We start from the raw sequence: 15,349 nt of genomic DNA on the forward strand, positions 1-15,349 counted from the left end.
AGTCAGGCAATGAAACTTTTTAAAATTTATACATTTCTAATATTATTTCTTTTAAATAGGTGAAAATGGTGAAGAATTATTATATGGAACTAACGATGGCAAAATTGGGCTTGTTTCAATTGGAAGGTATTTATGCTTTTATTATATTCTTCAGACATTACAATTATTATCTTTTATTATGTGAGTCATTTTTGAAAAGTAAAGATACATCGCCTCATACTCAATCAAAAACTTTTAATTCATAAAAAAACCTATTACAAATTATTTAATGGAAAGTGCCTTATTTTTTCACATAGTTGCCACCACTGTCCAAACATTTGTCTGGATGCAAGCCTTTGTATCCCACAGTCATAGAATTTTACCATTTATTTTCAAAACCACATTTCAACCTGAATTTTGATCTCATCACCGTCATACATGATGGTGATGAGAAAAGGAGTAAATGAAAGATGGTGATGAGAGTAATGGAGTAAATGGATTACTCCCTTCAAGTAAAGGAGTAATTGGAAGTTGCTGGGGGCAAGGTTTAGGTTGTATGGCAGATGCTCTAAAACTTTCTGCTTGAAACTTTTAAGTGATGCTTTTGTTTGAAGTACTGTGTGAGGATGAGCATTGTCATAAAGCAAAAAGCCTCTGTTTGCCAACATGTCTCTTGTTTTGAACTGCCTGTGTAAGGTGTCTGAAAGTCCCACAGTATGCATCAGCATTGATTATAGTGCAAGCAGGCATGAAATTAATCAGAAGAATATCTTGTGTGTTTCAGAAAATAGAGGCCCTTTTTTTTTTTAATACCAAAATCTAAGTTTTGAATTTTTTAATTATTGGGGAATTCATTTGGTGCCATTGGTGTATGGCGTATGGTAATAAATTCACATCCGGTCACCAGTCACAATGTGATATAGGAACTCATCACCTGCTTCTGCATAATATCTGAAGGAGATGAGTTCAAAACCATTCATTTTTGTGTATGTGTTCTTTCATTAACTATCTCAGAGTCCATCATGCAAGCAATTTTCTGTGGCATAAAGTCGCAGTCATTAATGAATTGTCACAAAACACTTCCAGAATAATTTCATTCAATTCTTTCTGTATGAGACACTGTTTGCTTGAACTGTTTCTATTCTTTGAAGAAGGGCATCAAAGACCATCGATGGCTAACCTGTTCTATTCATCATGAACATCGATCCTGCCTCCTGGGAAAGCATAACACCATTTCATTACATTTTATTGATTCATAATATTCCTATAAACAGAAATGATTTTTTTGTAAATATCTGCTAAATGCCCACCCTTTTCTTGAAGAAAGCATATGATGGAATGCACTTCACATTTGACAGGGTTCCGAATTGACTTAGCCAAGTACACATGTACTACTCAAACCATTCTCAGCATTGAAATAACAAATGGCCATAAGGGGAAAGCAAAAAGCTTTAAAAGCAGTCAGTGTTTTCATGCATTAATCAAAATGTTTTCTTTCGTGCTATCTGTGTATCTTTTACTCAATCAAATTTACATAAACTGGAAGAAGTGACTATAATGAAAGAATTTCAAACTCTAGTAGGTTACATGTATTCCTTTTACACTGTAACAAATTTTGGAGATAAGACTTTTACAGCAAATGCTATTCCTTTTTATTTTTCATTTTAGATAAATTAAGCATTCTGAAAAAATATTTATTACTTCTAAGTGTATCACCAGTGTGTAATTGCCACTCAGTGTATAATTGCCTTTCTTACTACCTTGCATCTGTGTGTGTGAAATTAAACCTCCCTGCGAGTGTGCCAAGATTAATGCTATCTACCACATACACAAAGCATTTCCACTCTACAACTGCTATGTAATTTGAAGTTTTCTTGGTACAATCTATCCCTCTTCCAAATCTTGTACTTTCAACATAAATACAAAATACAAATAAGTACAAATTTGAACATACATTAAAATTGAAATAAAAACAAACAGACAAAAAATGCACTTTAATAAAGATTATTCATTCATAATTTTATTATTTAAGTAATTTATAATTTATTTTTATTGGGTTCATTTTTGTTTCAGTTTTGATGTATGTACTTCCTATTAGATGGTTAATCACCAGTTTTGATTTAATTATTATATCTTGATTATTTAATTAATTTTCAGCATGCTGCATGACTTTAATAATTTATAATCTTAACTTCTTTTGATTCTTGAAATTTATACTTTTGTTTACATAAATATATATCAGTAAAGACATAAAGTAAGAAATTTAGAAACAATTTTTCACAAAGACCAGAAACTGAAATTCATGAGTAATTAATTTGAAATGATCCTATGAATGCAAAAAGAATTTAATAAATGTTAAGACCAAAACACTTCAAACAAGCAATACCCCCCCCCCCAATTAAAGAAATTCAATGAAATATAAAGAAAAAAAGAACATAATAGAAGAGGCATTCGATCAACTTCAATGCCATTTCATCTAGAGGAGGGACATTAAAATCAGTTCAAATTTCTCTTCCACAAAAATCCTTGCTTTTCTATATCTAGAATTAGCTGATAAACCATTTGAATCTATTTTAATAGTTAACCCAAAAATTCTGGCCTCTCCCCAAAGCAAGGCAGGGGGGGAAAAGAAATATCTAATTCATATTTTTTACCTTATATATATACAAATTACAAAACCATTCAAAACTTTTTGCTGTGCATTTATCTTTTTAAAATATTATTCTGAAAATTAAATTAGCTAAAAAATAATTTTTTTGTTATTATCATTAATGATACATTACAAATAATTCATTTTTGTATCTTAAGTTGCAAAAAATTTTAGTTGATGGTAATTATATTTTGAATGAATGCATTAAAAATTGATGATGTTTCTGAAAATTTATAATTTTTACTTTTTTATTATAGGGCCGCTTCTAGCCATAAATGGGAAATTCCTAACAACAAGAAGAATGGAGGTAATTGTTACACAATATTAAATATTTGTTTAATGCTCATATACATTTTCTCAGTACTGGTGTTTAATATTCAGTGACCAGATAAAAGCCCACTGAACTATAGTGTTTAATGCTCATATACATTTTCTCAGTACTGGTGTTTAATATTCAGTGACCAGATAAAAGCCCACTGAACTATAGCGCATAAAAAGCTCACACACAAACACACACACACACACACACAAAAAAAAAAAAAAAAAAAAACTACAATAATTGCCCACATACCAAGTGCCCACACTGATAAATGTGCACATGGACTATCTGTCCAAAATCCAAAATTGGCCGACAACCGATATTACAACAGCACCTACATTACAATAACAATAGTTTACTAGTTTAGAAAATAATATGATCGATGATAATTTATTTATGTGAAAAAATTGTGCCAATGGGTCAAATTATTTAAACTTACCGGTCCACAAGAATGTACCAAAATATTTTATCGGTCCTTGGAGTAAATCCAATTGAAAAGCACTGATCTAGAATGCCTTGGGAAAGTATATGATAATTCTCATATTTTGTACTTTGCCTGAAAACATCAGACATTCTGTAAAATGCTTAGCTACTCTATAGAGTAGTTTCATATTACTGGTAATATGTACAATAATTTCTAACTCATCAAACTGCTGTATGCATTTATGTACACTGTGCAAAAAAAAAAAAGGGGGGGGACAGTTCTATATCTCATTTTCAACTGGGCCAGTTGACAAAATTTAAATTGCATTTTTCATGTCTTGATTTTATTAATTTAGAAGTCAAATAATAAAAATCAGTATTATATTTGGCAAATTTTCACAGGACTAGTTTCTGTGGTTTTACCAAACCATCAACCTCAGGTGCCAAAGTGCAAGTGAATGAGTGTCTCGTTCATGCCTAAAGTGGCGGCTGTTTGTCTACATTTGAAGCTGTTAGTAGTGCAGTGCATTAAGTCAGCTGGTACATCAACTTCACTGTCTTTTTGCCTAGTAGGACCAGACATTAAATTTTTTGCACTCTGTCTTTCTTGTTTTGGCCTAGAAATTCTAATTGCAAAAATATTTGGTTTTTTTTTTTTTTTTTTTTTTTTTTTTTAATTTTAATAAAGATGTTTTGAGTTATGTACACTCACTTTCAAAAGTTAAGCACAGAGAGGAAAATGCTAATTTCCAGAAGCCAGTCAGAATTGAAGAGGTTGCAATTCGCTGCAGAGGTAGCTGGAACTATGCAAATATGTTAGGTAACAGCCAATCGTGCTTTCATGTCAAGAAATATGCAAAAAAGGCAGTCTTATGAGAAGCCAGCTTTATGAAAGGTTACAGAAGTTGATTGTAAGTGCTGATAGAAGGTGTTTAAAATTTTCGTACAATTTGTTTTCAAGACACACGTGTTTTTATGACTTCCAGAAGACGAATTGAAGATTCTGAGCGCTGGCATGCTGTAGGACGTATTGAAGCAGGACAGTTGATCACAGATGTTGCTCTTTTCGTAGGTATTCATCATTTTGTAATTTCACATTTATGGAAACAATTCCAAACCTCACAGACAGTTGTCCGAAGGTCCATAGCCGGTCGCCCAAGGGTTACAACCCCCGCGGAAGATCGATATATTGCTATTGTAGCCAAGCAGAATCGCAGAGCGACCTCCACACATGTGACATCTATGGTTACAGCGTCCATTGGTAAGGCGATATCTGTAGCTACTGTACGCCCGGGTACCTCGAGTTTGTGTTCCTCTATTCGTCCAATCAAGTGGGACACGGTTACAATGGTGCTGGAAACATGTCAAATGAAATGTTTTTGACTGGGGCAATGTAATTTTTATTGATGAGTAAAGATTTGCTCTGGAGCCAGATGACAAGGATATGGCGTGAACAACAAATACGCAATGAGTCTCAAAACATCACCGAACATCATGCATTCCAAAGCGGAAGCATTATGGTGTGGGCAGGGATTTCATTAGGATACAGCACCGACCTGCACATCTTTAAATGGGGTTCTTTGATGGCTGTACGGTATCGAGATGAAGTCCTAGAATGCATTGTGAAATTGTACGCTGCAGCAGTTGGCCCTTCTTTTGTTTTAATGGACAATAATGCACATCCCCATAGAGCTGACATCATCAATGACTATTTGGAGAGTGAAGAGATTGCGCGCATGGAGTGGCCAGCATATTCGCCCGACCTTAATCCCATTGAAAATCTTTGGGGATGCTCTTGGCCACACTGTATCATCCCATTTCCCACCTCCAGCCACTCTTATTGAGCTGGAAACTGCTCTACAAGAAGAATGGCAATTGCTTAATTCTGTGGTGGTTGACCACCTAATTGAAAGCATGGCCACAAGGTGTAAGCTTTGTATACAGATGAGGGGGGGGGATCACATACCCTATTAATGTCCTTTTTTTTCATTTTATGCTGTTTATTTTCACTTTATACATAATTCTGTTTAAGTCTCCAGTATGTCATTATCTGATAACTTACAAAAATTTAATTTAATATTGTTTTCATTTCTGTATATAATTATTGATTTCGTTTTATGCATAAATATATGGGCTACTTTCCTGCCGAATTTTTTGTCAATCAAAGCGGTATTTGTTGATTTTTTTGCATTTTACATCTTCGTGCTTAACTTTTGGAAGTGAGTGTATTTTTATTTTGTAGCGAAGTAAGAACTGAAATCATTAAATAAGAAATATATCTCTAAGGAATTCCAGGAAATAAGTCTAAGTGAAATGCAGCAAAGAATGTGTGTATAATTTGTACGGCATACAAGGAAGTCAGCAGATTTTTTTTTTAATATTGACAAATATTTCATGTTAAAAGTGTTGCAGTTTTACGTAAAAGGTATACATGAAGCAGCTGAGAAAATTAATAATATAAAAGGAGAGATAAATTTTTTATATGTCTTTATAAGCAAGTACATTGGATGCAAGTACAAATGCATAAACAAATGTATTTATTTCATGCAAAAAGGATTTGGTATAAAAGAATTGTTTTCTTACATGATAATTTTAAAACAAAATAGTATAAAATGCTGAAACATAAATACCATGATTTAAAGTGCTTTCATGCTAAACCATGTAGTTATAATTAATGGTCATTAAAATTATGCTCCCAGGTATACTGTGCCTTGATAATTATGACATAACTGATGATGGAGTTAAAGATTTGATAGTTGGTCGGAGTGATGGCCTAATTGAAGTCTTTGGATATGATGAAGCTGAAAATCCTCTGCCTAGATTTACATATGTAAGGCTATATTTTAAACTATATTTTTCCATTTGTTATTTTTTATTGATGTGATTAATACATATTGCAATTTTTATCCATTTTATGGTTCATTATTAATAATAAATATATTTTTTTTAGGATTCATTGCTTAAATGTTTGTTTTAAGATTACAAACAATTTTACATGCTATGTAAAACAAAAGAAAAATACTGATATTGTAAACAATTTATTAGCCACAATGTTTCCTTTTTTACATCTTTTATTACTTTTTAATTCTATCTATATTTATCTTATTTTTTTAAATATTTGTATAATATTATCCCACTCAAACAGAATTTTTTGTAAATTCAGGTAATTGAAAAAATGGTCAGGAAAAATGAAAACTTTGTTTCAAATTGTCAGGGGAAATCAGAACTTTTCCCAAAAATTTCTGGGAGGTAAAAAGGAGCACAGAAAGTTTATTTTTCCAACAGCAGCTAGTGAACTAAAGCTGCCTCTTTTTAATAGCAGATGAAGAGTTCAAACTGGAAGAGAAACATGCCAATGTAAAACTCGAAATTAAGCAGAACAGCAGCCGTATTTTGGCATAGGTTTTGAACAAAGCTTTATTCATTTCAAGGCTATCACACACAGGTCTCATTTCTTCAAGAAGGCCCTCTTTTTTTCGCTTCTAAAGAGAGATAAACGAGGAGAAAAAGGATAAAAAAGAGGGACCTGTGTATAATCAGTCAAGTTTTTCGTATGGTAAAATATAAAGCATATTTTGCAATAAGAAAAAACATGCAAAGTATATTTTTCAATAAGAAAAAAACACGCAAAGCATATTTTGCAATAAGAAAAAAGACCATTTGTGGGTAAGCATATTTTACCCAAAGGTTAGCCGATGCAGCTTTACCAGTTCTATTTAGAAATAGAACTATTATATCACTCCACATTTTAGATGTGTAATTGCATTCAAAAAACGAATGGCATAATTTTAATTGTCTGTATTATGCTATTTTCTTTCATATGTAGACATTTAATTAAACATTTTCTTCAATTCAGTATAATTCTTAGCTGTTCAGTTTTATTTTTAAACTTAAATTTAAATTATTTAGAATAATATATACAATGAATGGTATACTGTTATATGCATATGCTTTTACAAAATAAACAGTTTTTCCCGTATTTTATAGTTCTTATGGTTAGATACAAATTTTTAACATGTATTTATTTTGTTAACTTTACAACAAGTGAGATAAAAATATATTTTTATAATATTTTTAGCTATTTCATTATATATATTTAGTAAATGCTTAAAAATAGTATTTTGCATATTTAAATTGGTAATTAGTTCATCTTGTCCACTCAGAGAAATTGTTCACTGTAGTCACAGAAAATCGGAGAAATTAAAAGTTGAATTTCAAAGGGAATCCTAAAGTAGTAATATTATATTTTTACCCTAAAATTTACTCTAGATGATTATTATTCAAATACTTTTCTTGATTATTTTATGCAATTTTCTTCAGTGTTCTGTTAGGCAATCTCAGATATTCATGAGGTGAATTACAGAATGAATTAGAAAAAAGCATTAATTAAAATCTGATGTGATATTTAAATGTTTCTGATTTCGGAAACACCATTCTATAATAGAATCTTAAAATGATCATAGATACATTTTAAAGTAGTTTTCTATAATGAAAGATCGCATTTGTATTAAGAATTTTTGAACTGGAAAATATATTGCCTTTTATGTATTTCTCTATACATGTGTACTGAAATATGTGTACTGTATATGTGTACTGAAAGACTAAAATGTTTTTATTTTACTTACAAGACCATCAAATAATTTATTATTGATTATAGTAAACTGCTTAACTTGTATTTGATGTAATATTTCCTCATGTATTTGATAAATTATTTTGAATCTTAATAAAGGGAAAAAGATAATCATTAACCTACATGTAACTTTTTGTGTACTGAAAGACTAAAATGTTTTTATTTTACTTACAAGACCATCAAATAATTTATTATTGATTATAGTAAACTGTTTGACTTGTATTTGATGTAATATTTCCTCATGTATTTGATAAATTATTTTGAATCTTAATAAAGGGAAAAAGATATTATTTTTCCAACAGCAGAACTGAAACTATAAATAACCTGAAAATATAATTAGGTTATTTTTCCATTATTCATAAATCCACTAAGTACAGGTGGTCAAAAAATCAGTAAGTATTTCAAAAGTCAAACAAATTGTCTAATTAAAATGATTAGATCCTGATTTAATCACTACTGTACTAATTTTAAAGGTTATGTGCTAATTTCAATTATATAGTGAATTTTGCTTTAAATTTTAAAGTTATGCTGATTATTAATTTTTAAACAGATGCAGAGTTAGTCTACTTAAAGAATCTGTAATGTTTTTAAATTTTTAGCATAAGTATGTTGAAAAATTTATCAAAATATCTAGAAATGTGAAAATTATAAAAATTTACAGTGAAGCCAAAAGCATCCTTCAAATGCATTGTTTTCAAAAACTATAATTTTGGAATCTTTGAACATGATATCTCAAAAAGCAATGGGACATGTTGTGGTACTTATGTATTATTCTGTTAACCATTAAAGTTGTCTACCATTGAACTGGGAAAGTTTTCGGAGATTACTTTGAAGTTACACCAATTGATCCTGCAGAGTTCTGAAAGAACTGAAGCCTATTTATTTAATAAACAATCAGTATTCAACCCGCTTTGTTTTACATTTTGTAAAATAGCTTTCATCAATTTAACATTTTGTTAGATCTTCCAATTTTACCGGAAGCTCTGTTTAGAATACAAGTACAAACCTCAGGTAACAGGTAACTGTTCCAGTCTATCACTATTTTGTTGGCCATGCTAAGCTGACAATATTGTGTCCATTAATACACACACTTTTTTTTAATGCGAAGATCGTATAACTTTGAAACTAACCCATTGCATGTTTCTCTGTTGAAGGCAGATCCCAAATTTTTACCTTTTATTTCTATTCTATATACAAGAAAAAGTGCAGTAGCAGTTAATTTATATCGTTGTTCATAAAAACAAAATGTGGCCTATTGAGAATAAGTCAGGGTTACATCAACTGAAAGTGCAGATGTTATGAATATGCAGATATTATGAATAAGTAGATGTTATGAATATTACTGTCATGGTAATCTGTAACTGGTGCTAAATTGCATTGCTTGGCGACAGTTTCACAGTTGACAGGATAACACATAAGTATCCATGTTTTTCTGTTAACACTTATTCAGTTCATAATAATTACCTATCAATATGCCATTATTTATTTTTTAGCTAATAAAATTTGGAAGTAGGTTAAAAATTCATTCTTTTATTTTTATAGTACTGCTATTTTTCATGCTATTGCTAATCATCCTGTTTAAAAAATGTTTTAAAAAAAACCACCTTGTTTTTTTTCCCTTCACTTGGAAACTTTTATAGTCATGGGTATCTTTTTTATATTTACTTGATCTCATTTTGAAGACTACAACAATTTTATTTCAAAATTTTTAGAATTTAGAGAAGCATCAAGCAACAAAATTAAGGGATGGCAAAACTTTTAAAATTTAGGAAAGGCACTAGGATGCAAAATTTAGGGAAGGCAAAATTTTTAGAATTTAGGGGATGCTTGGCAGCAGAATTTAAGACCTGCAGAGATTGCATCACTTGCAAAATGTCTAGTGCCTGCCCTAAATAAGCCTTAAGTATATGCAGGCATTTATTTATTCAGGACTCAGATAAGCACATGCTAGAAATAGATGCAAGTAATAAACAATTGAACTAATATAATTTAAGTTTAACTTCCTTAGTGTGCAACAGAAACAAGACAAAATTTAGCAAAACAATATGTCTTTGGTCGCCAATCTCTTGATACGTCGGCAGTAGTGTACAGCAGATGCTAAAACTAAACCACAAATTTGAAAGTTTTCAGATATGGCAAACAAATGCAAAATTTTCCAATTAATGGAATTTGAGAAGAAATGTGGAATGTGGTAATAATTGAAAATGATAACAAAAGTTTTTTTGGGGGATGACAGTGGCCTGATAATCATTCAACTAACAGACGATGAAATCTGTAGTAGGGTCCTAAATCCAAAAAATATCACTACCGACAGTGAAGAAAGTGATAGAGAGGTTGTTGAGAATGAAAGAACTTCAAGTGATAATGTAGTGGAAATTCTCGACACAGTAGTTACAGGACTTGAACAATGGAACTTTGTAACTGAAAAATTATGAAACAACAAACAATGCATATTGAACTTTTTTTGTAAATTTTGATTCTCTTAAGCTCATAAATTCTTCATTATTTATTATCTTTATCTTCATTTTTGTTATATAACAACTCAACTATTTCATATTTTTAATATTATAATTTTTGCATGTGTTCTTACTAAATTTAAACTGATGATCTAAAATCTGAAAATTCCCAAATCTGTAATTGCCAAAATCCCAGTGAGTATAGATCATGGACTTTGTATTTTAGTTCGATTTTTTTATTGATAGAGGTTACTGTACCATATTAAAAGTGGTAATCATGGTTAAAATTGTAAAAAAAAGGATTTATTCACAAGCGAAAACCAAATTACACATCATAACGCTGGTTATTTGGTGTATCCGCCAATGAGATGTAAGGTTTCTAACTAAATTCAGTCTTTATTATCTCAAACTAAGAACTCAGTTTCTCGGGCTTACAGAAAATCTCTACTTGGGCTTTACTCGATAACAAAATAAGAAATTAATCTAATGCTAAACTAAACTGAACTGAGCCAAAGCTGTACACAGTTACCTAACATAGTTGACCCTGAATTAAATTAACCAGCGAATATCAGCAAGCATGTACTACAATACAGCCGAGTGTAGTAGCTTTAAACAACGAAGTAGCCTGATGGTAAACAGGCACCACTAAAGACTCCTCAGCTCTTCTGCTGAAATAAGCGATGCCTTTCTTTAAATACTCTTTCTACCTCATTTACATGCAGCACAATACTAAAAACTTGTTCTGGTAGGGAACAGTAAGTGTGAAACGAGAATAGACAGTAATGCATGTTTTAAAATTAAAATAACAGTTAGAAACTTAAAATAACCTCTACAGAGAGAAATTATTTAGTATTGTTTTCAGTGCTGATATAATTTTAATCATTACTGTCAGTATAAAACAATTCCTTTTGTTAGTTTGAATTAAATAAACATTTTCTCCCAGCAAAAAAATATCCTTTTCCTTGCGATAATTTTTGTGTAATCATACTCCATTTTAAATATTTTAAACCTTTAGAATTGTACTATGGATGTACTATATGAATGTATATATATAATTTATCAAGCAAAGCAGTAATCCTATCATGGTCTGCTATATACATTCTGACATATATATAGTCATCCTGAATGGTATGGTGATCAGTGGGGAATTTGCCTGTATGAACTGCAAAAGAGGGTACAAGTTTGATATCCATGTGAAATTTAGCTGTTTGTGTGTGCTGTCTGTCCTCTTTGTTGTGAAATATCCATCATCCCCTGCATAATGTTCTTTATGATAAGATGATTAATTGTCAATGGATTTGGCTATACGTCTGGCTAATGCTTAGGTGGCAGGTGCTAACTGTTAAGAATGTGTGTGTGTACAAATATATTTATCAAGAACATGATGTAAGGACATGTGATGCATGGATATAAATTTAAGATTAGGAAAAAGTAATTTTTTTTAAACTCATTCTTATAATAAAATCTTCATTAACTGCATTTGATCTACAGTTATGCACCAATTCATTGATTTTAGTATCAGAAATTCAGACCAAAAAGAGTTGCCCTCAGCCCCCTCGTTTTTCTTTCTGTCCATACCATACTGTAAGGGGGAAGGACATACAGACACAAGCACAAGGCAAACAGAGAGGTTACCCACCCTACATTTGAATCTCAAAATGCATACCAGTCACACAGCCTGGGCCAATTTGACAGTACTTCCTTATTTAAGAACTTCCTTCAAATTTCTGTATGACAGTGTATTTTATCTACAGAACTAAATACCTTTTCTAAAAATTTGAAGCACTGCTGAAAATGAAACAGTGATGCTTTTAAAGGGCATAATTTAGCAGATATTTAACTTCTGAAATTTCTCTAAGAAAATATTAAAAATAATAAACCTTTCTGTTCTTTAATGGGTATTTTCTGTAAATCTAAAAAAATATCAGTAGTGAGACATTTTTAAACTACAAAATGCATAAAAATTAGCCATTTAGTAGTTTATGATGTTTAAGAAATGTTTTAGTTTTGATCTTTTTAGTTATTAGTAGGAAGGAATTTAGTAACTTCATTATGCTATTAGTATCTATTTTAAGACACAAAAAAATCTTGCTGTTATATTAGAATGAGAGAGCTTTCTGTACAAGTGATTTATAAAAGATCTTTATTTAAATCAGCAAATGAAAATACCTGCAAAATTTTTATGAAGGTGCAGTAGTAAAAGTAATGGAATTTTAAAATAACAATAAATTATAAAAATTTCTTCAAAAATTAAAAGCTGCCACTTAGAGATTTTGATTAGTTTGCTGATACCGCAAATGGCAAAAATTATAAAATTTCTAAATCTAAATAAGAGAAGTAAAAGTAAGCATAGTTATCCATAGATATTTCCTCTTGTTCAAAATCATATGAATTGCAGTTGTATGAAAGTTTTGTATGAAAACCATTAATTAAATTAGAAATCATTAAGATTATAAACAAAACAGTGATTTCTCAGTTTGTTTAAAAAAGCATAATCAGCTAGTGCATAATAGTAAAATGACTTTTTTTAAAAGAATTGAAAAATCGGAAAACAGATAAGTTAAATTATTCAAGCAGAAATGCAAAAGGTCTGATCCCTATACTATTTAGTTTGAATTCATGTGCTTTTTGAATGAAACAAAATTTTCTTCCTTATGTCTAGTTTTCCCCAAATTTTATTTGATAATACTTTAAAGAACATGAATTCTAATTTTGCATTTAATGAAATAAAAAAAAAAAAAAAAACTCTAAATTGTAACAGTTGAATTAATTAAAAAATTTTATGAAGATTTCCACTTGAATCCTCAAACTTGGTGAATTTGAAACTTTTGTCATGTTCATTTCATTATTTTATATGCAGAAGTTTATATTACTGTCATTATATTTTATTTACTGTCATTATTTATTCCATTTCAAGACCACTCTGTGTACAGTACTTCTGTTCAAGAAATAAAATGATAATTTTGAAAATTTTCTAGTTTGCTATTAATTAAAATATTGCAAATTTTTAATTAAACCTTATCTCATAAATGAGTGGATGTTTATCTTGTTAAAAATCTTGGTATAAAATTATTTCTTTTTAGAACTGTGGAGAAAGTGTTACATCAGTTCAGGGAGGTATTGTTGGTACTGCGGGATATGATGAACTTCTAATTACTACATACACTGGTATGAACATATTTCAAACATTACATCACCATAATTATTATATTTGATAAAACATTTTTCTGAATTCAGTAATTTTACTGATTTTAATTTTTTATAAATTTAAAAATAATAATATATATAGTATTTATTATATTTAACTATGAATAGTTAAATATAATTTATTAGTTTGAATTCATTGTTCAGTAGAAGTATTGAGCTCGTATTTAAAAAAAAAGATAATTTTCGGCATTGAACCTGTACTCTGTATTTTTAATAAGTGCTTGATAATTTAAGTTATTTTATTGAGGTGGCATTTATTTTCAGGATGGCTATTTGGACTTTCTTCTGAACCAGCTGACAAGCGTCTTGATCCAAATTATTTGCTCATTTCTGAAGATGCTGCCCAGAAAATCTATAAACTCAGGTATAAATAAAATATATATATATAAAATTGTAAAAATGTAATTTCATAAATTTGTGCCATGCATCTCTCTTTTAAATGGCTCAGAATGTAAGGAATTATAATATCCCTTTCTTGTATGCTTTTGTGGTACATATGGTTGCCATGTCTAATAAGATTTGAAGATCTGTGATTTGTAACCTGGTCTGAGATTTTTTACATTTCTTTCTTCTCAAAGCATAACAGTCAATCAAGATATCTTCAGGTGCACATGTTTTTAATTATCAAGAAGGCTTAAGGTCGTTTCATTCTTTCCTGTTTTATCCCCAGCTCGAAATAGTGTTGTTTAGTCCACCACTCCCATCGATTCTCTCTTTTCCATTTCATTTGCTATTTGAAAAGTCACTTTACAATGAAGTGAACATCTGTTTCCATCAACTAAAACCATTTGATGCTGGTGACCTTTACTATTTCAACCTAACTTAGCTTCTGATTTCCAGTGTTTATTAAATACTTCCTTTAGACAAATTATTCTGAGCAGAATAATGAATTTCAGGCATTTTCATACGATGTGTATCTGAATTTAGTTTTATTTTACCATTTTTTTAATTTCATGTACTTTTAAAAGAATAGAACCATAGTTACACTGCTTTATCTGAGGTAATGGAGTTACTTCCATATGTTGATTAGCTTCGCTATACATGAAGTTCAGATTTTTGAATTTCCTCCAATATGAAGAAAAACTGGTTTTGAAGCAGCACTGGCTCTTCCAGATGTCTCCATTAGCTCGGATAAACTCCATTGTGAATAGCCTTCTAGAGATGTCGCCAATAGAGGATTCACTATAATTATTTTCTAATAGATAATGGAAATAGTAGAATTCATTCATTTTCTTTCTGACTCTTCAGTAGTTACACTAGTTTATACATACACACAAAATAATACTAAATCTTGTATACACAATAAAATAAATGCAAAGAATATTCTTCATTACATTCTTTCAAATTTTCCATCATCAATAATTAAAAAAATTTTTGCTTAACTTACTGCCAAAATTAAATTATTTTGTACTCCAACTATGGGAAGATAAGGCTAATTCATTATGCTAGCGTCTGTACTTTGAAGATTTCATGAATTCAAGTTTAAGGATGCTGTGATGAAACTTAACCCCAAATCTCATGCTAGTGATTATAAATTTGTTGAACTGGAGTAAGTCCTCATGAATTCCTCCTTTTTTCTCTTTTTTTAAATACATTTCTCTGTTTTTATCTATTTTAGAAATGCAAGTATGGTTTCTTTCTTGTAATGCATCATCTTCAAAATTTGCTGATAAAGTTCTATTGCA

At 30.2% G+C, this 15,349-nt stretch overlaps 1 protein-coding gene across 6 annotated transcripts in view; it reads left to right on the forward strand.

Moving 5' to 3' along the window:
• The window catches only part of LOC118182145 (BBSome complex member BBS7-like), a 65,557-nt gene that overhangs the window by 19,350 nt on the left and 30,858 nt on the right, over nt 1-15,349 (forward strand). For all 6 annotated transcript variants that reach the window (XM_035351470.2, XM_035351460.2, XM_035351465.2 and 3 more), the window contains 5 exons: nt 60-126; nt 2,887-2,936; nt 6,071-6,201; nt 13,541-13,625; nt 13,929-14,028. In XM_035351470.2, the coding sequence (XP_035207361.2) occupies nt 60-126; nt 2,887-2,936; nt 6,071-6,201; nt 13,541-13,625; nt 13,929-14,028 (433 nt within the window). The remainder of the gene's footprint in view (nt 1-59; nt 127-2,886; nt 2,937-6,070; nt 6,202-13,540; nt 13,626-13,928; nt 14,029-15,349) is intronic.

The sequence above is a fragment of the Stegodyphus dumicola genome, chromosome 5, assembly GCF_044657685.1.
Source record: "Stegodyphus dumicola isolate Sdum_Otavi_A_Nest chromosome 5, ASM4465768v1".
NCBI lineage: Eukaryota > Metazoa > Arthropoda > Arachnida > Araneae > Eresidae > Stegodyphus > Stegodyphus dumicola.